At 53.8% G+C, this 26,983-nt stretch overlaps 1 protein-coding gene across 2 annotated transcripts in view; it reads right to left on the bottom strand.

Annotated features, from left to right (window-relative positions):
* The window catches only part of NCK1 (NCK adaptor protein 1), a 137,936-nt gene that overhangs the window by 65,376 nt on the left and 45,577 nt on the right, over positions 1–26,983 (bottom strand). Inside the window, exons 1-2 of one of the 2 annotated variants that reach the window (XM_029067724.2) lie at positions 13,459–13,477; positions 12,000–12,046 (exon numbers count right to left, since the gene is read on the bottom strand). In XM_029067724.2, the coding sequence (XP_028923557.1) occupies positions 12,000–12,035 (36 nt within the window). In that variant the 5' untranslated portion in view covers positions 12,036–12,046; positions 13,459–13,477. Of the gene's footprint in view, positions 1–11,999; positions 12,047–13,458; positions 13,478–26,983 lie in introns of those variants that run through there. The other variant, XM_029067718.1, reaches the window with a different exon arrangement.

The following is a 26,983-nucleotide window of genomic DNA, read 5'->3' as shown; positions in this document are numbered from 1 at the left end:
AACTCTGCTGGACTGTAATAATAATAATGATGGTATTCGTTAAGCGCTTGCTATGAGCCAAGCACTGTTGTACGCACTGGGGTAGACACAAGGTAATCAGGTCGTCCCACGTGGGACTCACAGTCTTCATCCCCATTTTCCAGATGAGGCCACTGCAGCACCGAGAAGTTGAGTGACTTGCCCAAAGTCACACAGCTGACGAGTGGCGGAGCCGGCATTAGAACCCAAGACCTCGGACTCCCCAGCCCGGCCTCTTTCCACTGAGCCACGCTGCTTCTCTCCCTGTACCGTCCAAACACCTAGTACAATGCTCTGCACAAGGTAACGCTCGACGGCATTGCTGCTGATAATGAAGGAGGAGTCTGGGCAACCAACAGAGAAGCAACGTGGCTCAGTGGAAAGAGCCCGGGCTTGGGAGTCGGAGGTCACGGGTTCGAATCCCGGCTCGGCCGCTTGTCAGCCGTGCGACCGCGGGCAAGTCACTTCACTTCTCCGTGCCTCGGTTACCTCATCTGGAAAATGGGGGTTCACTGTGGGCCTCCCGGGGGACAACCCGATGACCCTCTATCTACCCCAGTGCTTAGAACAGTGCTCCGCACATAGTAAGCGCTTAACAAACACCACCATCAATTTGTCATGAAGTCTGCCATGGCTGGTGTGAGGCTAAACAAAAAAAAATTTCTTAGACTTGAAGGCGAAAAGCACCAGGATAGAGTGGCACAGAATTTTTTAATTCGCTCGATCGTATTTACTGAGCACTCGCTGTGTGCAGAGCACTGGAGACTGGGTGCTTATTTCAATGATTTAATGCATTTGGTGAACAGTCATTCTGGGGGAGGAGCACTGTGCCAACCACTGGGAAAAGACAGAGGGAGGATCATTCAGGCCTGGATCCCGGCTCCCAAGTCTAAAGAGGAAAGCACTGATCGACTGAAGGATTGAAAGGCGAGTGGAGAAGCCCAACGGCCACTGAGGGGAGTGAAAAACACGAAGAGTACAACACAACCCATAAATTAACAAGAGTAGCAATAGGCCCTGTGCTACACAGTGCAACTGCAGCCACTGTGGGTTTTAACTGCAAATCATTCCCTGTCCGAACACGTTATCTGCCTGTGCTCTCCCAATTCCCTCCTCCGTGAGGTTCATTCAGCAATACCCATCCACTCTGGGGAGTTTTGATTTCGAAACATTTGGCAGATCTACAAACAATATGAGGAATATTAAGAGTTCTTAGAGCTCACCGCCTCCGAGAGGCCTTCCCGGACCGAGCTCCCCTTTTCCCTCTGCTCCCTCTACCCTCCTTCACCTCTCCGCAGCTGAACCCTCTTCTCTCCCCTTTCCCTCCGCTCCTCCCCCTCTCCCGTCCCCTCCGCTCGGCACCGTACTCGGCCGCTCGACTGTATGTATCTTCATCGCTCTATTTATTTTGTTAATGAGATGTACATCGCCCCGATTCTATTTATCTGCTATTGTTTTAACGAGACGTTCTCCCCCTCGCCTCTATTTATCGCCGTCGTTCTCGTCCGTCCGTCTCCCCCGATCAGACCGTGAGCCCGTCGAAGGGCAGGGACTCTCTCTACCTGTTACCGATTTGTCCATTCCGAGCGCTTAGTACAGTGCTCTGCACATAGTAAGCGCTCGATAAATACTATTGAATGAGTTCAATTTTTCCAATCCAAGAAACCGACACCTTCCGTCTATCTGTACGAGAAAAACGAACGGGCCCACCAAGAAGCAGGATAATGGCTGTACTTTTTTTTTTTTACTCAAGTAAAAATTCCATTTTTTACAAATATTTAATGGGAATACAGTCTCTTTACATGATGGGAAGAATCGATCACAACCTACCGCTCCGCCTGGGCTTCACAAACCAGCCCTTCCCACCTTTTCAAAACACCCGCCCCCTCCCTTCTTCGCTCACAGCCATCTCGGACGGCTCGCTCTCCAACGCCTTCTTCCCCACAGCTTTAAACACTGCTTCGTACATAGAAATGTAGCGGGGCTCAGTGGAAACGGCCCGGGCTCGGGAGTCAGAGGTCGTGGGTTCTAATCCCGGCCGCGCCACCTGTCAGCTGTGTGACTTTGGGCCAGTCGCTTAACTTCTCTGTGGCCTCACTGACCTCCTCTGTGAAAGGGGGATGAAGACGGTGAGCCCCACGTGGGACAAGCTGATTTCCTTGCGTCTACCCCAGCGCTCAGAACGGCGCTTAACGAACGCCATCATTATTATTTAGCTGCAATTTAGTTATTTATTGATTTATAATGTCTGTCGCCCCCTCTGGACTGTGAGCTTGTTGTGGGCAGGAGTGGGACTGTTTGTCGTTACCTTGTACTCTCCCAAGCGCTCAGTACAGTGCTCTGCATACAGTAAGTGCTCAATAAATACAACTGAATTAATGAAACAGGTTCCCACATCCCCTATCCAAACAAAGCCCTTCCTTGGCCCCACGGCTCCCTCCAGCTAGCCCCCCCGACCCCCGTTTCCCTCCTATCACTTAATAATAATAAATAATGTTGGTATACGTTAAGCGCTTACTATGTGCAGAGCACCGTTCTAAGCACCGGGGGGGATACAGGGTCATCAGGTGGTCCCTCGTGGGGCTCACAGTTAACCCCCATGTGACAGATGAGGGAACTGAGGCCCAGAGAAATGAAGTGACTTGCCCAGAGTCACCCAGCTGACAAGGGGGTAGACTCGGGATTCGAACCCACGACCTCTGACTCCCAAGCCCGGGCTCTTTCCACTGAGCCACGCTGCTTCTCTCAGAAGCCTGTGAGTGAGCTGACTACACCCACTGCCTCTATTTCCTCTCCTCCCATTCTTTCCTTGAACCCCTCCAATTCACAGAAACAGCCTCCCCTACGATTCGTTCATTCATTCATTCAATAGTATCTATTGAGCGCTTACTATGTGCAGAGCACTGTACTGAGCGCTTGGAATGGACAAATCGGCAACAGAGAGAGACGGTCCCCGCCCTTCGACGGGCTCACGGTCTAATCGGGGGAGGCGGGCAGACGAGAACGATGGCGATAAATAGAGTCAAAGGGAAGAACGTCTCATTAAAACAGTAGAGGCGTGGCTCGGTGGAACTGTAGTAAGCTCTGGGGCGGATACGAACTAATCAGGTCCGTGTCCCGCATCCTTAATCCTCAGTATAGAGATGAGGCAACTGAGGCAGAGAGAAGTTAAGTGACTTCCCCAGGTTCACACAGCAGACCGGCGGTGAGGTGTGGATTAGAACTCGGGTCCTTCTGACTCCCAGGTCCACGCTCTATCCACTCGGCCACCCGGCTGCGGTGTGACCGTGCGCAAGTCACTTCCCCGGGCCTCGATAACCTCATCTGTCAAACGGGAATTATGAGTGTGAGCTCCATGTGGGACAAGCTGATTAGACTGTATCGAGCCCAGCTCTTAGAACAGTGCTCTGCACAGAGTAAGCGCTAAACAAATACTATTATAATGATTATCACTGTTACAGTCCCGCTGTGGGAGAAAGACATTAAAACAGTGCTGGGCACATAGGGAGCGCTTAACCGATATGTGGCTCAGTGGAAAGAGCCCGAGTCTGGGAGTCGGAGGTCATGGGGTTCGAATCCCGGCTCCGCCACTCGGCAGCTGTGTGACTGTGGGCGAGTCACTTCACTTCTCTGGGCCTCAGTTACCTCACCTGTAAAAATGGGGATTTAAAAAAAAGGGAGGCCCACGCGGGACAATCTGATGACCCCGTATCTCCCCCAGCGCTTAGAGCAGTGCTCTGCACATAGTAAGCGCTTAACAAATACCAACAAATACCACGTTCACCGTTATCATTGTGATCATCCCTAATCCTAGAACGGGGCTTAGTGGAAAGGGCAGGGAACTGGGACTCAGAGGGTCTGTGTTCTAATTCTGCCTCTGCCACTTGTCTGAGACCTTGGGCAAGTCACTTAACTACTCTATGCCTGAGCTACCTCAACTGTAAGGTGGGGATTAAATGTGGGACGTGGGTCATATCTGACCTGAATTAGCTTAAATCTACCCTAGCACTCATTACAGTGCCTGGCACGTAATCCGTCCTTGAAAAATACCATGAAAAATGAAAAATATCTTTTTAAAAAACTGGAGAAGTAAGTTAAACCAGCTACATTTCACCAAAGGTCAATTTCAGACAGTCACTGGGATCCTACTTTTCTCAAACCGTCGTTCTTTCTATTTTATCTTCCCGGTGCGGTTTTCTCATCATCCTGTCGTGGTCCCGATCGTTATACGATCAGAGATGACGGATCTCGTTTTTCTCAAATGCTTCTGTCTCCCCCTCTCTCTTCCTTATCCACTAAACAAAAATACTTCTCTGTCAGGGAGCATTAAACCAAGATAAACAATCTGGCACCCAAGAAAAAAATTAGCTTAATCATTCCACGTGGCTCCAAAGCCACTGAGCGGCCTCAATGTATCGATAACCTTAGGGCCACTTGATGATAATTAATAAAAGAAGATGGGCAAGATGTAGTAACTCCTCTTTTTGACATTCTATTCATTCAAAACATCAGAGGGCTGGGTCGAGCCTTCACACATCATCCTGCCTATCCTCCCGCCCGAGGAGCAGCATTCATTCATTCATTCAATAGTATTTACTGAGCGCTTACTATGTGCACAGCACTGTACTAAGCGCTTGGAATGGACAAATCGTCAACAGATAGAGCCAATCCCTGCCCTCTGACGGGCTTACGGTCTAATCGGGGGGAGACGGACGGACAAGAAAAGTAGCAACAAATAGAATCGAGGGGATGAACATCTCATTAAAACAATAGCAAATAAACAGAATTAAGGCGATGTACATTTCGTTATGACCTAGTGGACAGAGCCCGGGCCTAGGAGTCAGAAGGTCATGGGTTCTAATCCCGGGTTTGCCACTTGCTTGCCGTGTGTCCTTGGTCAAGTCACTTCACTGCTCTATAGCTCAGTTCCCCCATTTGTAAAATGAGGATTGAGACTAGTGGGTGCCCCACTTGGGCTCACAGGGGCCCTTCCCAGACTGAACTTCCCCTTTTCCCTCTGCTCCCTCTGCTCCTTCTCTGCCCGCCCCCGCTTCACCTCCCCTCAGCTAAGCCCCCTTTCCCCCCCTTTCCCTCTGCTCCTCCCCCTCTCCCTTCCCCTCCCCTCAGCACTGTGCTCGTCCGCTCAATTGTATATATTTTTGATTACCCTACTGATTTGGTCAATGAGATGTCCATCCCCTGGATTCTATTTACTGCTACCGTTCTCGTCCGTCCGTCTCCCCCGATTAGACCGTGAGCCCGTCAAAGGGCAGGGACCGTCTCTATCTGTTGCCGATCAGTCCATTCCAAGCGCTTAGTCCGGTGCTCTGCACATAGTAAGCCCTCAATAAATACTATTGAATGAACTTGGGAGAGGGATCATTCCACCCGATTTGCATGTGTCCACCCCAGCGCTTAGTACGGGGCCTGGCACATAGTAAGCGCTTTAAATACCACAATGATTATTATTATTATTATAGAATTACACCTGAGTAATACCTGCCTGGTGAGAGCTCACTGTGGGCAGGGAACATGTCTATCAACTCTGTATATTGCACATTCCCAAGCGTTCGGTACAGTTTGCCCTGCACGGGGTAATAATGTTGGCATCTGTTAAGCGCTTACTATGTGCAAGGCGCCGTTCTAAGCGCTGGGGGGATACAAGGCGATCAGGTTGTCCCCTCATGGGGCTCACAGTCTTCAGCCCCCTTTTACAGATGAGGGAACTGAGGCCCAGAGAAGCGAAGTGAGTGGCCCAAAGCCACACAGCTGACAAGCGGCGGAGCCGGGATTCGAACCCATGACTTCTGACTCCCAAGCCCGCGCTCTTTCCACTGAGCCACGTATCTGTTAAGCTTTTACTAAGTGCAGAGCACCGCTCTGAGCGCTGGGGGAGATACAGGGTCAGCAGGTCGTCCCACGTGAGGCTCACGGTCTTCAACCCCATTTAGCAGATGAGGGAACCGAGGCACCGGGAAGTGAAGTGACTCGCCCACGGTCACGCAGCTGACAATACGTACCTGAGGGCTGTGCGCCTGGCCAGGGGGAGAAGAAAGGGAGCAGATCCAAGTGCCAGGATGACACAGAAGGGAGTGGGAGAAGAGGAAATGGAGGGCTTAGGGAAGGCTCCTTGGAAGAGACGCGCCTTCAGAAAGTCCCTCCCACCCGGCACCGTGTTGAATCACGCCAGACGGGGTTCGGAAACTACCGTCCCCCCTCCCGGCCGGTGGACGACAGGTCCCGGTGCGGACGCGGCTCCCCAGACGGAGAGCCTGACGTTCTTCATTTGCCTCAGTCGAATTTACCGAGCGCCCACCGGGCGCAGAGCACTGTACTGAGCGCTTGGGAGAGTACAGTGTGGGAGACGCATCCCCCGCCCACAGTGAACTTAGACATCTCTCCCGGGAGGTCTTCCCTAAGCCCCCCTTTCCTCTTCTCCCGCTCCCTCGTCCGTCGCCCTGACTTCCTCCCTCTGTACTCTCCCCGCTCCCGGCCCCACGGCGCTTCCGTAAATATCGGCGACTTCTTTATATTAACGTCTGCCTCCTCTTCACACTACAGACTGTAAGCTCTCTGCGAGCAGGGAGTGCGTCTACCGTTATATTTTAAGCGCTCAATAAATACGACCGAATGAATCAACGCTCTAACGGTCTAGATAGGGGAAGCAGCGTGGCTCTGGGCTTCGGAATCGGAGGTCACGGGTTCGACTCCCGGGCTCTGCCACTCGTCAGCTGTGTGACCGTGGGCGAGTCGCTTCGCTTCTCCGGGCCTCAGTTCCCTCATCTGTAAAATGGGGATTGACTGTGAGCCTCCCGTGGGCCCACCTGATGACCCCGTATCTCCCCCAGCGCTCAGAACGGTGCTCTGCACATAGTAAGCGCTTAACAAATACCAACATGATCATTATCAGAGGGGGAAACAGACATTAAGGTAGATAAGTTATGGCTACGTACATAAGTGGGGCAGAGGGAGGGGTGCGTCAAGTACAGATGAGGTAAGTGAGGCACAGAGAAGTGAGGTGACTTGCCTAAGGCCACACAGCAGGCAAGTGGTAATAATGTTGGTATTCGTTAAGCGCTTACTACGTGCAGAGCACCGTCCTAAGCGCTGGGGGAGATACGGGGTCGTCAGGTGGTCCCCCACGAGCCTCACAGTCTTCATCCCCATTTTACAGATGAGGGAACTGAGGCACAGGGAAGTGAAGCGACTCGCCCACAGTCACCCAGCTGACGAGCGGCAGAGCCGGGAGTCGAACCCGTGACCTCCGACTCCGAAGCCCGGGCTCCTTCCACTGAGCCAGGCTATTCATTCATTCATTCAATAGGATTCATTGAGCGCTTACTATGCGCAGAGCACGGGTCTAAGCGCTTGGGATGGACAAGTCGGCCACAGATAGAGACGGTCCCTGCCAGGCTAGAGCTCATGGGGTCTAGTCGGGGAAGGCCTCTGGGAGGAAGTGTGCCGTCAATGAGGCTTCGGGAGCAGGTAGAGGGACCGTCCCCCGAACGTGAAGAGGGAGGGCGTTCCAGGCCGGAGGCGGGACGCGGGCGAGATGAGAGAGACGAGATGGAGGTTGGGTGCAACGGAGTCGACGGCCACGTTCCCCGCCGACAACGAGGCCTGAGTTCATCAGGTGGGACCCGGTCCCCGTCCCGCCCGGGGCTCTCGGTCTAGGCGGGAGGGAGATCGGGAACCGCATCCCCCTTCGACAGGTGAGGAAACCGAGGCCCGGGGAAGTTCGGCGACTCGTCCGAGGCCAGGCGGCCGCCGGGGCGGGATCGGAACCCGGCCCGAGCTGCTTCCCCTTTGCAGGTGGAGAGGGCGAGGCGAGCGAAGCGGACGGCTACGGATGAGTGCTAAGGAGAGTGCAGGTAAGTTCAGAAATCCAACAACCGCGGCGCGAGGCCGCGCGGCTGCCGAGCCGGGATCGGAACCCGGGCCGAGCCCCTTCAAGATTCTCTAGACCCCATCACTTCATGGAGAAGCAGAGTGGTCTAATGGATAGAGCACAGGCCCGGGAGTCGGGAGAACCTGGATTTTAATCCCGGCTCCGCCACGTAGCTGCTAAGCCACTCGACTTCTCTGTGCCTCAGTCACTTCATCTGTAAACCGGGGATTGAGACTAATAATAATAATGTTGGTATTTGTTTAGCGCTTACTATGTGCAGAGCACTGTTCTAAGCGCTGGGGGAGATACAGGGTCATCAGGTTGCCCCACGTGAGGCTCAAAGTCTTAATCCCCATTTTCCAGATGAGGGAACTGAGGCGCAGAGAATAATAATAAACTAATAATGTCGGTATTTGTTAAGCGCTATGTGCACGGCACTGTTCTAAGCGCTGGGGCAGATACGGGGTCATCGGGTTGTCCCACGGGAGGCTCACAGTTAATCCCCATCTTCCAGATGAGGTAACTGAGGCCCAGAGAAGTGAAGTGACTTGCCCACGGTCGCCCCGCTGACGAGTGGCAGAGCCGGGATTCGAACCCACGACCTCGGACTCCCAGGCCCGGGCTCTTGCCACTGAGCCGCGCCGCTTCTCACGCTGATCGTCTCCTCCAGCACTTAACACAGTGCTTGGCACGCAGCAAGCGCTTAACAAAGGAAACCGAGTCTTTGGGCTGGTCTCTTCCGGTAGGGTCGAAGCCCCAGGTGGGGGCAGGGACTGCGTCCGGCCCAATCTGCTCGTATCCACCCCGGCGCTTAATACAGTACCCTGGGCGCCCGGTAAGCGTTTTAACAAACGTCGCTCTTGTCATTCATTCTCTTATGACCTTTACGTCGGTGGCTGTCTCCAGTGCTAGACTGGAAGTTCTTTGAGGGCAGAGATTGGGTCTACTGACTCTAGTGGACGCCCCCAAGCCCCGAATACACCGCTCGGGACCCACTAAGGGCCCCATAAAGACAAACCCATAGAATATTTCCATTCAAAGACCCGGAGCACTTTAGGACGCAGGCGGGCCCAGCGGAAAACCCGATGTTCTGCAATAATTCAACCAGAAATACCAGGAAAGCGACCGGCTGCAGTCGTCTTTTTTTTGTATCGCGCCGGAGACGGTCACGGCGTCATTCTTTCGGCGTTCCAAGTAAGAGGAAATTAGTTTGCAGAAGGAGGAAACCCTCGGGTGGAGATTTCGACAACTAAATCGTCGAATCCCGGGGCCTGAGCGACGTTGGTGACTCTTCACTGCGACGAATACTCCCTCGAGAGTCAGACAAAGCCCCCGATTTCACCTATCGGAAAGCACCCCGATATTCACAGCCCCCTCCGTCCTCAACGGGAGGGGTGTAAAGAAAAGACGGTGGTATCCGTTAAGTGCTTACTATGTGCAGAGCACTGTTCTATGCACCGGGGGACACAGGGCGAGCAGGTTGTCCCACGCGGGGCTCACAGTTTTAATCCCCATTTTACAGACGAGGTCGCCGAGGCCCAGAGAAGCGAAGTGACTCGCCCGCGGTCGCGCAGCTGGCAAGCGGCGGAGCCGGGATTAGAACCCACGACCTCTGACTCCCGAGTCCGGGCTCTTTCCACTGAGCCACGCTGCTTCTCTAAGATCGCCGAAGGGCTGTAGCCACCCTGTGTGAGGAGGATGAAACGATAAATACTTACGGGCGCTAGACTAGTACGGATAGATCGACATTCGCATCTGCCGAGGGTTCTGCCGAACTATCCCAGCTTTGTCCCTTGCCTGCTGTGTGGCCTTGGGCGAGTCGCTTCGCTTCTCCGTACCCCTATTTCCTCATCTGTAAAACGGGGACGGAGACTGGAAGCCCAATGCAGGACAGGGACCGGGTCCAACCCGATTTATCTGCACCTACCCCGGCGCTTAGCACAGTGCCTGACACACGGTAAGCGCTTATCGAATACCACATCTATTAATAACAATGATAATTGTTAGATATTAGAACCTGGGTCTTTCTGACCGCCAGGCTCATGCTTTTATCTACTAGGCCACGCTACGTCCCATATCCCTGCGTCGTCATCATCGGAATAATAACGCTTGGGAGTCAGAGGTCCTGGGTTCGAATGCCGGCTCTGTCGCTTGGTGACTGTGGGCAAGTCACTTCTCGGTGCCTCAGTGACCTCATCTGGAAAACGGGGATGAAGACCGTGAGCCCCACCTGGGGCAACCTGATTCCCTCGTGTGCAGCCCAGCGCTTAGGACAGTGCTCTGCACACAGTAAGCGCTTCAACAAATACCAACCTTATTATTATTATGATAGTTTTTATTATTATTATGATAGTGGCATTTGTTAAGCACTGACTATGCGCCAAGCACTAGGGGAAATACCAGCAGACAGTCCCCGTCCCACACGGTGATTACAGTCCAAGGCGGGGGAGGAGGGAGAGAAACAGGCCTTTAATCCCCATTTTATGGATGAGGAAGCTAAGGTCCAGAGAAGTGACTTGCCCAGAGTTATATAACAGGCGAGTGCAGAAGCCAGGATTAGAACTCGGGTCCCCGGAGCCTCGGGGCCGTGCTCTTTCGCTCAATACTATTTATTGAGTGCTCGCCGTGTGCCGAACCGCTGGTGCGTAATTATTTAGCTATTTCTTCCCGACCTTCGAGCTACTCGCCTCTCATACCTTTCTTTCCCTCTTGTTCCCTTTTATTCGTAAGTGATCGACGATGACGACGATATTCGATACACGCGTACTCTGGGCCGAGCGCTGTAGCGGGCGCTGGAGTGATAATAACGTTGGTATTTGTTAAGCGCTCACTAGGTGCGGAGCACCGTCCTAAGCGCTGGCGGAGATACGGGGGAATCAGTTGGTCCCACGTGAGGCTCACAGTCTTCATCCTCATCTTACAGATGAGCTAACTGAGGCGCAGAGAAGTCACTTGCCCACGGTCACCCGGCTGCCAAGCGGTAGGGCCGGGATTCGAACCCGTGACCTCCGACTCCCAAGCCCGGGCTCTTTCCACTGAGCCACGCTGCTCCTCTAGATATAAGCGGATCAGGTTGGACAGAGTCCCCGGCCCGCCCGGGGCTCACGGTCTACAGGCCTGTGTCTGCCTGTCTCCTCTGTCAGATCATAAACCCACTGAGGGGAGGAACTATTTGCCCTATTTTTCCTCCTTCTTCATAACTGTCTATTATTTTTGTGTCTGTCTTCCCCTCCTACACTGGAAACCCCTTTAAGGGCCTGCATCGTGCCCACTACGAGAAGCAGCCTGGCTCAGTGGAAAGAACCCGGGCTCGGGAGTCCGAGGTCACGGGTTCCAATCCCCGTTCCGCCACTTCGCAGCTGTGTGACTCCGGGTAAGGCACTTCACTTCTCTGGGCCTCCGTTCCCTCACCTGGAAGATGGAGATCAAGGCTGTCAGCCCCACGTGGGGCGACCTGATTACCTTATATCCGCCCCAGCGCTTAGCAGAGTGTTTGGCACACAGTAAGCGCTTAACAAATGCCATCTTTATTATTGTTATTACTAACTCTTTGCACTTCTCAAGAGCGGTACGGTACAGTACTCTGTATACAGTAAGTGAGCGATTAAATACTATCTGCCGTAAGATCATTCCGGGCAGGAAACACGCCCGCTTATTCTTTAATTCTGTAGTCTGTAGAGAAGCAGCGTGGCGCCGTGGAAAGAGCCCGGGCTTGGGAGTCAGAGGTCACGGGTTCGAATCCCTGCCCCGCCACTTGTCCGCTGTGGGCCTGTGGGCGAGTCACTTCACTTCTCTGGGCCTCCGTTCCCTCATCCGGAAAATGGGGATTAACTGTGAGCCTCACGTGGGACGACCAGATTCCCCTGTGTCTCCCCCAGCGCTTAGAACGGTGCTCTGCGCGTAGTAAGCGCTTAACGAATCGCAACGTTATTATTATTATTAGTCTCCCAAACACTTAGAACGGTACACTGCACGCCACAAGCACTCAGTAAATACCACCGATTAATCCGTCTACTGACTCTGACGCAGTCTACCAAGCAGAGCTTATACAAACTACGTTTACGGAAGCGACGATAAGCCGTCAAATGCTCACCGGTGTCGCATTAATTTTTCCCGATTTCAGCTGCATTCAGTGTTCACCTGAAAAGAGAAAGGAAAGTCTCATGAAGTAAATTTTTCCAAACGTACCCGCATTATCCGAGTTGTATATTAAAAATCGGGGCATCAAACTATTTCTCTCTCACCAATGCTTCGGGCTCTGACATTTCACATCGAGCAGAATGCGACGGAAGCAAAAATGAAACCCCGAAAACAACTCATCGTAATCGCTGACGGATCGATCGATATTTATTGACCACATACTGCGTGCAGGGCAGACGGTGCTTAGGAAAGCACAATAAATCGGAATCGGTGGACACATTCCCTGCCCAGAAGGAGTTTACTCTACAGAGGGGCGGTGTGGCCCGGCGGACGGCACCCGAGCACGGGAGTCGCAAGGTCCCGGGTTCCGATCTCAGCTGCGCTACAGCATGTCTGCTGGGTGACCTTGGACAAGTTACTTAACTTCTCTGGACGTAAATTACCTCATTCATTCATTCAATAGTATTTATTGAGCGCTTACTATGTGCGGAGCACTGCACTGAGCGCTTGGAACGGACAAGTCGGCAACAGATAGAGACGGTCCCTGCCCTCTGACGGGCCTCATCTGTAAAATGGGGATTAAGAGCGTGAACTCCACGTGGGACAGGGACTGGGTCCAACCTGATTGACTTGTATTTACCCTAGGACTTAGAACACCGCTCGGCACACGGTAAGCATTTATCAGTCCCGACTCCGCTCCCTGTCTGCTGTGTGACCTCGGGCAAGTCACTTAACTTCTCTGGGCCTCAGTGACCCCGTCTGTAAGAACGGGGATTAAAAAATGTGAGCCCCGCGGGGGACAATCTGATGACCCTGTATCTACCCCAGAGCTTAGAAGGGTGCTCTGCACATAGTAAGCGCTTAACAAATACCATAATTATTATTATCGAGTACCATTATCATTACTATTAATTATTATTCATTCATTCAACCATAATCATAGTCAATCATATCAATCATATTCTCCCCTTTCTAGACGGTGAGCCCCATGTTGGTTAGGGAATGACTCTACCTGTTGCCGAATTGCCCTTTCCAAGCGCTTAGGACCGTGCTCTGCACGCAGTAAGCGCTCAATAAATACGACCGGATGAATGAATGAATTTATTGAGCGTCTTTCACGCCGAGGACGGCACCCTTCCCTTGGACGCACGATCGGATCTTCGGTTTTCTGACGGCGTTCTTCGTTCATTCATTCAACAGCATTTACTGAGCGCTTACCGTGTGCAGAGCGCTGTACTAAGCGCTCGGAATGGACAAATCGGTAACAGATAGCGACTGTGAGCCCGTCAATGGGCAGGGATTGTCTCTATCTGTTGCCAATTTGTCCATTCCAAGCGCTTAGTACAGTGCTCTGCGCATAGTAAGCGCTCAATAAATACTATTGAATGAATGAATGAATATTGAGTACTCACTGGGTGCAGAGGACGGCACTGAGTGCGTTGGGGAGCATAACACTGTAGGCAGACATGTTCCCTACCCACGGGAAGCTTACAGTCTAGAGGGGGAGACAGATATTCACGATTAGACCGTAAACCCGTCAACGGGCTGGGACCGTCTCTATCTGTTGCCGATTTGTCCATTCCAAGCGCTCAGTACAGTGCTCTGCACATAGTAAGCGCTCAATAAATACCATTGAATGAATGAAATATTCCAGTACAGAAGCGCTGTGGAATTGAGGGTGGGGGAATAAAGAGTATTAATCCAGGGTAAGGGCGGAGCGGGGAAATGAGGCCTCTCGGAGAAGACGAGATTTTAATAAGGCCTTGAAGATGGGGAGAGTGATGGCCTGTCAGGTATAATAAAAATAATATTGGTATTTATTAAGCGCTTACTATGTGCAGAGGACCGTTCTAAACGCTGGGGGAGACACAGGGTGATGAGGTTGTCCCACGTGGGACTCACAGTCTTAATCCCCGTTTTACAGACGAGGGAACTGAGGCCCAGGGAAGTGAAGTGACTTGCCCACGGTCACCCAGCTGCCAAGTGGCAGAGCCGGGATTCGAACCCATGACCTCCGACTCCCAAGGCCGGGCTCTTCCCACCGAGCCGCGCCGCTTCAACGTGCTTCAGGTACGAAGGGGGAAGGGGTTCCGGGCCAGAGGCGGGACGTCGGCGGTGAGACGGAAGAGGGCGAGGTAACAGTGGGTAGGCCGGTGTTAGAAGAGCAAAGCGAGAACGTGCCGGGATGTAGTCAGAAATCAGCGAGGTAAGACAGATGGGGCCGAGGGGAAGCTTTCAAGTCGATAGTAAGGAGTTCCCGTTTGGTGCAGAGAGGGATGGGCAACCCCTGGATATTCCTGAAGAGTAGGGAAACACGGACTGACCTCTTTGTTTTAGAAAATAATAACGATGTCGGTATTTGAGCACTGAGCACTGGGGGAGATACAGGGTCATCGGGTTGCCCCACGTGAGGCTCACATGCCCACTGGACGGATGAGGGAGCCGAGGCCTAGAGAAGTGAAGTGACTTGCCCACAGTCACACAGCTGAGGAGCGGCGGGGGCAGGATTCGAACCCATGACCTCGGACTCCCGAGCCCGGGCTCTTTCCACTGGGCCACGCTGGGCAACCGAGTGAAACGTGGACCGGAACGGGGAGAGACAGGAGGCGGCAAGAAAGCTGACGGAGAAGTCAAGGCAGAGAAGGAGAAGGGCTGGATCAAAGTGGGAGCAGTGTGGAGAAGAAGAAGAAGAAAGAAGAAGGAAGAAGAAGAAGGAAGAAGAAGAAGAAGAAGAAGAAGAAGGAAGAAGGAAGAAGAAGAAGGAAGAAGAAGGAAGAAGAAGGAAGAAGGAAGAAGAAGGAAGAAGGAAGAAGGAAAGAAGAAGGAAGAAGGAAGAAGAAGGAAGAAGGAAGAAGAAGGAAGGAGGAGGAAGAGGAAGAAGGAGAAGGAGGAAGGAGGAAGGAGGAGGAAGGAGGAGGAAGGAGGAAGGAGGAAGGAGGAAGGAGGAAGGAGGAAGGAGGAAGAAGGAAGAAGGAAGAAGGAAGAAGGAAGAAGGAAGAAGGAAGAAGAAGAAGAAGAAGAAGAATGGTACTTGCTAAGACCTTACTGAGTGCCAGGCACTGTTCCAAGCGCTGGGGTAGACGCAAGATAATCGGGTCGGACGCGTCCCCCGTCCCCTCAAGGGGCTCACGGTCTTAATCCCCATCTGACTGACGAGGGAGCCGAGGCACAGAGAAGTGACTCGTCCGAGGTCACACGGCAGACGAGCGACGGACCCGGGATTAGAACCCAGGACCTTCTGACTCCCAGGCCCGTCCTCTATCCACCAGGTCCCGCTGGTGGATAGAGAAGCAGCGTGGCTCAGCGGAAAGAGCCCAGGCTTCGGAGTCCGAGGGCGTGGGTTCGAATCCCGGCCCGGCCACTTGTCAGCTGTGTGACTGTGGGCAAGTCACTTCACTCCTCTGGGCCTCAGTGACCTCATCTGTGAAATGGGGACGAAGACCGTGAGCCCCACGTGGGACAACCTGATTCCCCCGTGTCTCCCCCAGCGCTTAGAACGGTGCCCCGCACATAGTAAGCGCTTCACAGATACCCACATCATTATTATTATGCCGGAGGAGAGAGGGGCAGGCAAGTGAAGGCAGAACCGCCAGGAGCCGGTAAGCGACCGAATACACGGTTCAATGAGGGAGATGAGTCAAGGATATCCCCAAGGTTAGGGGCTCGTGAGACGGGGAAGGGTTGAACACGGCGAAGAAGAAGGGAGGAACGAGTGTTCCGATAAAGCGTGAGCGGGACGGCGTCAGCGGGGCGGATGGAGGGGGTGGAGGAGGAGGGCGGGTAGCCGCATCTTCAAACAGACACCTCTGCTCTCTACCCCGACACCTAGCACACTGTTTGGCTCCGAGTAAGAATTTAATAAACACGGCAGTTAACCGGTGCCCTACCCCCGCCCTTCACCTCTCCGCAGCTGAACCCTCTTCTCCCCCCATCTCCCTCCGCTCCTCCCCCTCTCCCTTCCCATCCCCTCGGCGCCGTACTCGTCCGCTCGACTGTATATATTTCCCTTACCCTATTTATTTTGTTAATGAGATGTACATCGCCCCGATTCTATTTAGTCGCCATCGTTTCTACGAGACGCTCTTCCCCTCGACTCTATTTATCGCCGTCGTCCTCGTCCGTCCGGCTCCCCCGATCAGACCGCGAGCCCGTCAGAGGGCGGGGACCGTCTCTACCTGTTGCCCATTTGGTCGTCCCGAGCGCTCCGTACGGTGCTCTGCACACGGTAAGCGCTCGATAAATACTACTGGATGAATGAATGAATCATTCAAGTCGACTGGGGTGCGGCTCCTTTAAGGCTAGATGTGCTAGGCGAACACGGCAAGGGAGGAACATTTGGAGAAAACTCAAACCAAAAGACAGAGAGCATCGGAAAACGTCGATTTCACTTGGCGGAACAAGCCGCCATTTGCTGTACGCCGTTAATCCGTCGCCTGAAACCTTGAGGTTTTCTTTCCGACATCGCTGTTCTTCGCACTCAGAGAGACGACCAATTTAATTTCACCTCTGGATGTATCGGGGGGGGGGGGCGGGGACTGAGAAGGAAATGTCAAACCCACAGTACTGACCGACTGCGTGCACACACACACACACACACACACACAGAGTGTCTTTTGTTGTGTTACCACGTTTGCTGGTGTCAAAAATCTTTGTCGCGCCGTTCTTTTTTCTCTGTGTCGACTCGTCAGTGGAAGGGCAGAAGGGCCAAGGCGGGTGTCGGAGTGCTTTCTGCTTCAAAGCCAGAAGTGTCATCGGGGCAGTCGCTTCCCCCTCTAGACTGCAAGCTCGTTGTGGGCAGCGGGGAATGTTGTCGGTTATATTGTTATACCGAACGCTCCCATGCGCTTAAGCGCTTTGCGCACAGTATGCGCTCAACAGATACGACTGAACGCATGAACTTAGAAGCACGGGCACATCTAGAAGGCCAGAAATGGGCGAGTCCGTGATCACCGCCGTTCGGAAGGAGGAGGGACTTTCCGAATGAGGGTCTGTACGGCGCCGCCCCCTGAGCCGTTCATCCGGTAGCTTAATAATAAAAATAATAATAATGTTGGCATCTGTGCAGCGCTTACTACGTGCAGAGCACCGTTCTAAGCGCTGGGGGAGATACGGGGTCATCAGGTTGTCCCACGCGAGGCTCACGGTTCAGGTTGTCCCACGCGAGGCTCACGGTCTTCATCCCCATTTTCCAGAGGAGGGAACTGAGGCCCAGAGAAGCCAAGTGACTCGCCCACGGTCACACAGCTGACGAGCGGCAGAGCGGGGATTCGGACGCTTGACCTCCGACTCCCAAGCCCGGCCTCCTTCCACTGAGCCACGCTACTTTCGTCCTGCGACGTCACCAGTCGGTCGGTCAGTCGTATCTCCCGGGCGCCTACTGCGTGGAGGGCACTGTACTAGACGCCTGGGAGAGGACGACGGAATAAGAGATGCCTTCCCTGCCCACGGGGAGCTACCAGTTTGCGTGCGTTTTAAGTGGTGTTCGTCTACAGTAAATCGGCGTGCTCTCTGGACGTCGAGTTTCACTTAGCACTGCAGTATTACCCTCGGACGTGCGTCAAGTGGTGCTTTTTTACGATAAATCGGTAGGTTACAAACGCTAGATTCTGAAGACCCTTTCACCTGGAACGCATTACCCGATTCATTTCCTTCTGTTTCTTTTCTCACGCAGAAATTCACATATTTAGAACACATCTAGACTATAAGCTCCCTCAGGACTGTAAGCTCGGTTTTTGTGTTTTTGTTTTTCAACGGTATTTAAGTGCTTACTCTGTGCCGGCCACTGTACTGAGCACTGGGGTAGATCCATGCTCATCGGGTTGGACACGGTCCACGTCCCACACGGGGCTCACAGTCTTAATCCCCCTTTTACGGATGAGGTAAACGAGGCCCGGAGGAAAAAAAAAATGATGGCATCAGTTAAGCGCTTACTATGTGCACCGTCCTAAGCGCCGGGGAGGATACGAGGGATCAGGGTGTCCCACGCGGGGCTCACGGTCTTAATCCCCATTTTCCGTTTGAGGGAACGGAGGCACAGAGGAGCTAAGTGACTCGCCCGAAGTCACACGGCCGGCAAGCAGCCGAGCCGCGATTAGAACCCACGACCTCTGACTCCCCAGCCCGTGCTCTTTCCACTGAGCCACGCCGCCGTCTTGCCCCAGGTCGCACGGCAGACAAGCGGAAGAGCCGGCATTAGAACCCAGGACCTCCCGACTCCCAGGCCCGTTGCTCTACCCACTAGGGCACGCTGCTTCTCCTTGGGGGCAGGGAACGCGTCCACCCACTCTACCATATTGTCCTCTCCTAAGGGCTCAGCACAGTGCTCGGCACACAGAAAGTACTCGGTAAATACCACTGATTGACCTCAAAGAGGCCTGTAACGATGATAATGTGGGTATCTGTTGAGCGCTTACTGTGTGCAGAGCACCGTTCTAAGCGCTGGGGAGGATACAAGGCGATCGGGGTGTCCCACGTGGGGCTCGCGGTTAATCCCCGTTTGACGGATTGCTCTTGATTCTATTTATCGCCATCGTTCTCGTCCGTCCGTCTCCCCCGCTTAGACCGTAAGCCCGTCAGAGGCCAGGGACCGTCTCTATCTGTTGCCGACCCGTTCATTCCGAGCGCTTCGTGCAGTGCTCTGCGCACGGTAAGCGCTCCATAAATACTCCTGAATGAATGAATGAATGAATGAATAACCGAGGCCCAGAGAAGCGACCCGCCCACGGTCACACAGCCGACGAGCGGCAGAGCCGGGATTGGAACCCACGGCCTCCGGCTCCCGAGCCCGGGCTCTTTCCGCTGAGCCGCGCTGCTCCTCTACCCCCGCCCGACCCCCTCCCTCGCGAGCTCGACGGGGTCTCCGGTGAAATGAGAGAGCCCCGCCTCGGCTCCCGGGGTTTGAGGATGGGGAAGCCGTGAGAAGGAAGAGCCGACGTCCGGCCAACGTGAAGGTTCTTCCCCGGGGGGCGGGACCGCAGCACCGGGCCGCCGCCGGGCCGCGACCCTCGGGATCCGGGAGGCCGCCGCCGCCGTCTCGGCCGCCCACGCTGGCCGTCGAGAATCTCTGAAATGCAAAGGCAGATCGGGCCCGTTTCCCTTTCAAAATCGCAACTGGCCCCCTCGAAACCGATCGCCAAAATCAGCCTAAGAAAGTGAGGGAGCGGGTCTTCGTCACCGACCTCCGGGGGCACCTTCAGCGTTTGGAGGCGGAGGTCACGGGTTCGAATCCCGGGCCCGGCCACCGGTCGGCTGGGGGACTTGGGGCAAGTCACTTCACTTCTCGGCGCCTCAGTGACCTCACTCATCTGTAAAATGGGGGTGAAGACTGTGAGCCCCACGTGGGACATCCCGATTCCCGTGTCTACCCCAGCGCTTAGAACGGTGCTCGGCACACGGTAAGCGCTTAACAGATACCGACGTTATTATTATTATTATTATTATTATTATTATTAAAAGAAGTTTTCGAGGCTCTTTGCTAGCTACAAGGACGGCTTTTAAGAAAGGAGTCAGTTCCCGGAGAGCCTCGTGTATTTCCGCCACTCTCCAGATTCTGAGGGAAGCACATCGAAGATAATAACGTCGGTGGCCGTTAAGCGCTTACCGTGTGCCGAGCACCGTTCTAAGCGCTGGGGGAGAGACGGGGTCATCGGGTTGGCCCACGTGAGGCTCACCGTCTTCATCCCCATTCTACAGATGAGGGAACTGAGGCCCAGAGAAGTGAAGTGACTCGCCCACGGTCACACAGCTGACGAGCGGCAGAGCCGGGAGTCGAACTCGTGACCTCGGACTCCGAAGCCCAGGCTCTTTGCACTGAGCCGCGCTGCCCCTCCGTATTCGTTAGGAATAGATGAGATTATTTAAATGAAGCTACTTGGATTGTGGGCCCCAGGTGGGACTGTGTCCTACCTGATTATTTTATACTGAACCCCCCCCCCCGCATTGAAGTACAGCGCTTGGCACGAAGAAAGCACTTAAATGTTCCCCGTTTCCCCTACTAGAGTAATCGTGGGCAACCAGGAAGGTGAGGAATGGCTAAGAAGGATGCATTCTTGGAAAGTTTCCAATTTTTTTATCATCATTTTTATTATTATTATTATTATTATATTTGATAAGCCCTGACTATGTGTCAAGCACTTTGTAAGCACTGAGGTAGATCCAGGTTTATCAGGTCGGACAAGATCACCTGCCCCGCGTGGCGTTCACAGTTAAGCCGGAGGGAGGAGGCTAATAATAACGCTATCTGGTAAGCGCTTACTATGTGCCAGGCACCGTACTGAGCGCCGGGGTGGATCCAAGCAAATCGGGTTGGACGCAGTCCCCGTCCCACACGGGGCTCACGGTCTCGATCCCCATTTTCCAGATGAGGGAACCGAGGCCCGGGGAAGTGACTTGACCCAGGTAACACAGCAGACAGGTGGAGGAGCCGGGATTAGAACCCAGCTCCTTCTGGCTCCCAGGCCCCTGCTCTTGTACAGAGCGGGAAGCAGCGTGGCTCGGTGGAAAGAGCCCGGGCTTCGGAGTCAGAGGTCACGAGTTCGACTCCCGGCTCTGCCACTCGGCAGCTGGGTGACCGCGGGCGAGTCACTTCGCCTCTCTGCGCCTCAGTTCCCTCAGCTGGAAAATGGGGATTAACCGTGAGCCTCACGTGGGACGACCCGATGACCCCGTATCTACCCCAGCGCTCAGGACGGTGCTCGGCACAGAGCAAGCGCTTAACGAATACCGACATTATCCTCTTCAAATCAGCACGCTGACCGCGACCGACTCAACTGAACCGAACTGTACATTCCAAGCACTCAGCACAGAGTTCGGCATAAAGTAAGCACTCAATAAATGAGATTGAATGAATGCATGAATGAGTGAACCAAGCTCTCGGGCCTCTGAATCTCCTTTCTGGGAAACCCTGCGTAAGCAGCCTCACGACATCGCTAAACCCCGCCCTTTCCCCTCCATCCAAACTGGGACCACGATACTACAAATCGCTCATCCCCTCCCGCCGTATAATGTCGGCATTTGTTAAGCGCTTACTATGTGCAGAGCACCGTTCTAAGCGCTGGGGGAGATCCAGGGTCATCGGGTCGCCCCACGTGAGGCTCGCGGTTAATCCCCATTTGACAGATGAGGGAACCGAGGCCCGGAGAAGTGAAGTGACTCGCCCACGGTCACACAGCTGCCAAGTGGCAGAGCCGGGATTCGAACTCATGACCTCTGACTCCCAAGCCCAGGCTCTGTCCACTGAGCCACGTTGCTTCAGCCTCCTCGCTGACCTCCCAGCCTCCTGCCTCTCCCCAGTCCAGCCCACACTTCACTCTGCCGCCCGGATCGTTTTTCTACAAAAAACGTTCTGGACGAGTCTCCCCCCTCCTCAAAAAACTCCTAGTGGTTGCCCACCCACCTCCGCATCAAACGACAACTTCTCACCACTGGCTTCGAAACTCTCAATCCCCTTGCCCCCTCCCACCTCATCTCACTACTCTCCTACAACGACCCAGCCTACACGCTTCGCCCGTGGCTCAGCGGAAGGAGCCCGGGCTTGGGAGTCAGAGGTCGTGGGTTCGACCCCCGGCTCTGCCACTTGTCAGTTCTGCGACTGTGGGCGAGTCACTTCACTTCTCTGGGCCTGTTACCTCATCTGGAAAATGGGGATGAAGACGGTAAGCCTCACGCGGCACGACCTCGTTACCCTGTATCTCCCCCGGCGCTTAGAACAGTGCTCTGCGCATAGTAAAAGCGCTTAACAGATACCAACATTATTATTACTATTGCCAACCTTCTCACTATGCCTCAATCTGATCTACCTCACTGCCGACCCTTCACCCACATCCTGCCTCTGGCCTGGAAGGCCCCGTGGCTCGGTGCAAAGAGCCCGGGCTTGGGTCAGAGGTCATGGGTTCGACTCCCGGCTCTGCCACTTGTCAGTTCTGTGACCGTGGGCGAGTCACTTCACTTCTCTGGGCCTCAGTTCTCTCATCTGGAAAAGGGGGATGAAGACGGCGAGCCTCCCGTGGGCCAACCTGATGACCCTGGATCTCCCCCAGCGCTTAGAACTGTGCTCTGCACATAGTAAGCGCTTAATAAATACCAACATCATCATTATTATTATTATTATTATTAAATCCGACAACGACCCTCCCCCACTTCAAAGCCCTACTGAAGGCACATCTCCGCCAAGAGGCCTTTCCAGACGAAACTCCCCGCCGTTCCTCTTCTCCCACTCCCTTCCGCATCACCGTGACTCGCTCCCTTTGTTCATCCCCTCTCCCAGCCCACAGCACTCATCTGTCATTTATTTATTTACATTCAGGTCCGTCCCCCTCATCCTCTCACACTGGAAGCTCCTCGTGGCCAGGGAATGTGTCTGATGGCTGTTGAATTGTACTCTTTCAAGCGCTCAGTACAGCGCTCTGCACACAGTAAACAGGACTGAATGAAGAGTCCATGACAGTTGGAGGCAGCGTGGCTCAGTGGAATGGGCACGGGCTTTGGGGTCAGAGGTCACGGGTTCGAATCCCGCCTCGGCCACTTGTCAGCTGTGTGACTTTGGGCGAGTCACTTCCCTTCTCGGTGCCTCAGTTCCCTCATCTGTAAAATGGGGGTGAAGACCGTGAGCCCCACGTGGGACAACCTGATTCCCTTGTGTCTACCCCGGCGCTTAGAACAGTGCTCGGCACATAGTAAGCGCTTAACAAATACCAACATTATTATCGTTAGTTTTAATCACTGCCACGCTGACCTGCCGTAGGCGCTAAAAACAGTTACTGCTCCCATTTCCTACTACTGCTCGGCCCGCACGCTTGGCTCCTCTAACGCCGACCTACTCACTGTACCTCCATCTCGCCTACCTTGCCGCCGACCCCTCGCCCACAACCTGCCTCTGGCCGGGACCGGCCTCTCTTCTTCACCCTCAACAGAGGATCACCCTCCCCACTTCAAAGCCTTATTAAAATCGCATCTCCTCCGAGAGGCCTTCGCGGACTAAGCCCTCGGCACCTTTTCCCCCACTCCCTTCTGCATCGCCTTCACACTGGGATTTGTACCGTTTAGTCGCCCCGGCCTCGGCCCCACGACGCTTACAGTAATAACGTCGGTATCCGTTAAGCGCTTACTATGTGCCGAGCACCGTTCTAAGCGCTGGGGGAGATACAGGGGAATCAGGTTGTCCCACGTGAGGCTCGCCGTCTTCATCCGCATCTTACAGATGAGGGAACTGAGGCCCAGAGAATAACAATAATAATAATAATAATAATAATAATGGCGGTATCTGTTGAGCGCTTACTATCCCGACTCTGCCCCTTGGCAGCTGTGTGACTGTGGGCAAGTCACTTCACTTCTCTGGGCCTCAGTTCCCTCATCTGGAAAATGGGGGTGAAGACTGTGAGCCTCACGTGGGAAAACCTCATTCCCCTGTATCTCCCCCAGCGCTCAGAACAGCGCTGTGCACGTAGTGAGCGCTTAACAGATACCAACATTATTATGTGCACAGCGCTGTTCTAAGCGCTGGGGGAGATGCAGGGTCAACAGGCTGTCCCACGTGAGGCTCACCGTCTTCATCCCCATTTTCCAGATGAGGTCACTGAGGCCCAGAGAAGTTAAGTGACCTGCCCACCTGACAGGTGGCAGAGCGGGGGTTCGAACCCATGACCTCTGACTCCCAAGCCCGGGCTCTTTCCGCTGAGCCACGCTGCTTCTCACTTATGTACGTACCCCTAATTTATTTCAATAATCTGTCTCCCCATCTAGACTATAAGCTCGTCGCAGGCGGGGAACGGCTTGGCACGGTGCTCTGTGGACAGTAAGCGCTCAGTAAACCCGACTGAATTACCGTTCCGGCGGTGGTGAACTTCCCGAAAGTGGGAGCCTCGAGTCAATGCTGCTGTGCAAATCTCACAGTGGGTAGGATAGAGAGAGGCATTAAAAGCATCCACAAGAAAACACCACTAAAACTCCCCTCAAAAATGCAGGGACTAAAGAATTTTCACTCCCTATAAAGCAGAAATGATTAATTTCCCAAGTTGTGTATCCAGTGGAGGGCAGCAGAACCCTTTTGTCATTACGTTAAAAAGTCCATTTTCAACTAAATTTAATTTTCAGAAAGCGGCTGAACAGTGAAGTCGGGGGCACGGCCTTTATACAGGCGTTTTCTACCTTCCTAATTTTGAAATGGGAATTCACGTGACGGAAAACAGAAGCGGTACTGAGAATTCTCTCGCTCGGGGTCCATTTAAAGATGCCTACTTTGTTGCTTAATTCTACATTTCGGGCATTAATACCGTAAGGCAGCTGGCAGACGGGGAGACGACGAAAAGTTAATCGATCCGATATACCTGGAGAACTTGGGGGGGTCAACTCAGGGCACGGGGAGGAGCAGAGAAGGGTGGCCGCGGCAAAATCTTGGTCGTCGGCTTGAAGGAACTCAAACGCCTCTCCCCGGTCCTCGCTGACTTCCCATAATAATGGCGGCATCTGTTATGCGCTTACTATGTGCCGAGCACTGCTCTAAGCCCTGAGGAAGATACAAGGCGATCGGGTGGTCCCACGTGGGGCTCACGGTCGTCATCCCCATTTTCCAGATGAGGGAACTGAGGCGCAGAGAAGTGAAGTGGCTCGCCCGAGGTCACACGGCAGGCAAGTGGCGGAGCCGGGATTAGAACCCGTGACCTCCGACTCCCAAGCCCGGGCTCCTTCCACCGAGCTGCTTCGACACAACCACCCGAGCTCCCATTTCGTTCCTCTAACGCCGACCGTCTCACCGCCCCTTGATCTCGTCTGTCTTGTCGTCGCCCCCTCGGTGATACTAACTGATAACCGTGGCTTTTGCTAAGCGCTTACCACGTGCCCAGCGCTGTACTGACTGCCGGGGTGAATGCCAGCGAATGGGGTGGGACGCGGTCCCCGCCCCGCATGGGGCTCACAGTCTCAATCCCCATTTTGCAGCTGAGGTAACTGAGGCGCGGAGAAGGGAAGTGACTCTGCCCATGTCCCCTCTCCGGCCTGGAAGCCCCTCCTCATTCGCATACCACAGACCACCGCTCTCCCCACCTTCAAAGAATTATTAAGATCACATCTCCTCCGAAAGCCCCATACCTCTAGAGACCCAACCGTAATTTCTTTTAATGCGCCTGCCCTTTATTTCGTAAACTTCCGGTGGGTAATAATGTTGGTATTTGTTAAGCGCTTCCTCTGGGCAGAGCACTGTTCTAGGCGCTGGGGGAGAGACAGGGTCATCAGGTGGTCTCACGTGAGGCTCGCAGTCTTGATCCCCATTTTCCAGGTGAGGGAACTGAGGCCCGGAGGAGTGAAGTGACTTGCCCCCAGGCGCACAGCTGACGAGCGGCGGAGCCGGGATTCGAACCCATGACCTCTGACTCCCAAGCCCGGGCTCTTTCCGCTGAGCCGCGCTGCTTTACTGTACTAGGCTCCCCCAAGCCTTTGTAATCCTCATCCTGATTATTCTTATTATCCGTGAGGCGTCTACAGGGTAGCGAGCCCGCAGCACAACCTGGAGCCGCGCGTCCTAGTCAACGCAGCCCGGGCCTGGGAGCCCGAAGGCCCCGGGTTTTAATTCCGGCTCCGCCACTTGTCTGCTGTGTGATCTCGGACAAGTCGCTTCACTCCTCTGTGTCTCGGCTCCCTCACCTGTGACATGGGGGTTACGACTGCGAGCCCCATGTGGGACAACCTGGCTCAGCGGAAAGAGCCCGGGCTTGGGAGTCGCAGGTCATGGGTTCGAATCCGGGCTCTGCCACTTGGCAGCTGTGTGACCGTGGGCAAGCCGCTTCGCTTCTCTGTACCTCATCTGTAAAATGGGGATTAAGACTGTGAGCCTCACGTGGGATGACCCGATGGCCCTGTATCTCCCCCCAGCGCTTAGAACAGGGCTCTGCACATAGTGAGCGCTTAACAGATACCAACGTTATCATTATTACCCTCGTGCTTAGAAAAGTGCTTGGAACATAGTGAGCGCTAAACAAATGCCATCATCCTTATTCTTATCATTATTCCGCTCTACACATACAAAGAACATTCTGTGGAGTCGGAGGACCCGAATTCTGATTTCGGCTAATAATAATAATAATGTTGGTATGTGTAAAGCGCTTACTATGTGCCGAGCACCGTTCTAAGCGCCGGGGGAGACACAGGGGAATCAGGTCGTCCCACGTGGGGCTCACAGTCTTCATCCCCATTTTACAGATGAGGGAACTGAGGCACGGAGAAGTTAAGTGACTTGCCCACAGTCACACAGCTGACAGGTGGCAGAGCCGGGATTCGAACCCATGCCCTCTGACTCCAAAGCCCGGGCTCTTTCCACTGAGCCACGCTGCTTCTCAGCTCTGCCTGCTGTGTGAACTTGGTCAAGTCGCTTAATTTCTCTATGCCTCAGTTCCCTCATCTGCAAAATGGGAATTAAGACTGTGAGCCCCACGTGGGAAAGGGACTGTTTCCAACCTCGTCAGCTGGTATCTACCCCAGTGCCCAGTACGGTGCCTGGCACATGGTAAGTGCTTAACTACCGCCATAAAAAAAAAAGTTAAGAACACCTTTGGGCACACAGTAAGTGCTCAATAAGTACTAGTGATCGACTGACTGCTCTTCAAACAGGAAGCTGACCACTTTTCTGGCTGACCACAGAGCACCGTGGCTTACTGGACACTGCACGGGCCTGGGAGTCGGAAGGTCATGGGTTCTAATTCCGGCTCGGCCACGGGTCTGCTGTGTGACCTTGGGCAAGTCGCTTCATATCTCTGGGCCTCCGTTAACTCATCTATAAAATGGGTACTAACAGCGTGAGCCCCGTGTGGGACAGGGACTGCGTCCAACCTGATTACCTTGTATCTACCCCAGCGCTTAGAACAGTGCTTGAACCCCAGTAAGCGCTTAACAAGTACCATAATCATTACTACGGTTTTTATGATTATTAATAATAATGCTGGTATTTGT

This window comes from Ornithorhynchus anatinus, chromosome 1 (assembly GCF_004115215.2).
Source record: "Ornithorhynchus anatinus isolate Pmale09 chromosome 1, mOrnAna1.pri.v4, whole genome shotgun sequence".
NCBI lineage: Eukaryota > Metazoa > Chordata > Mammalia > Monotremata > Ornithorhynchidae > Ornithorhynchus > Ornithorhynchus anatinus.
Note: the sequence above shows the minus strand (reverse complement) of the source record. Positions and strands in the feature narration are given on the sequence as shown.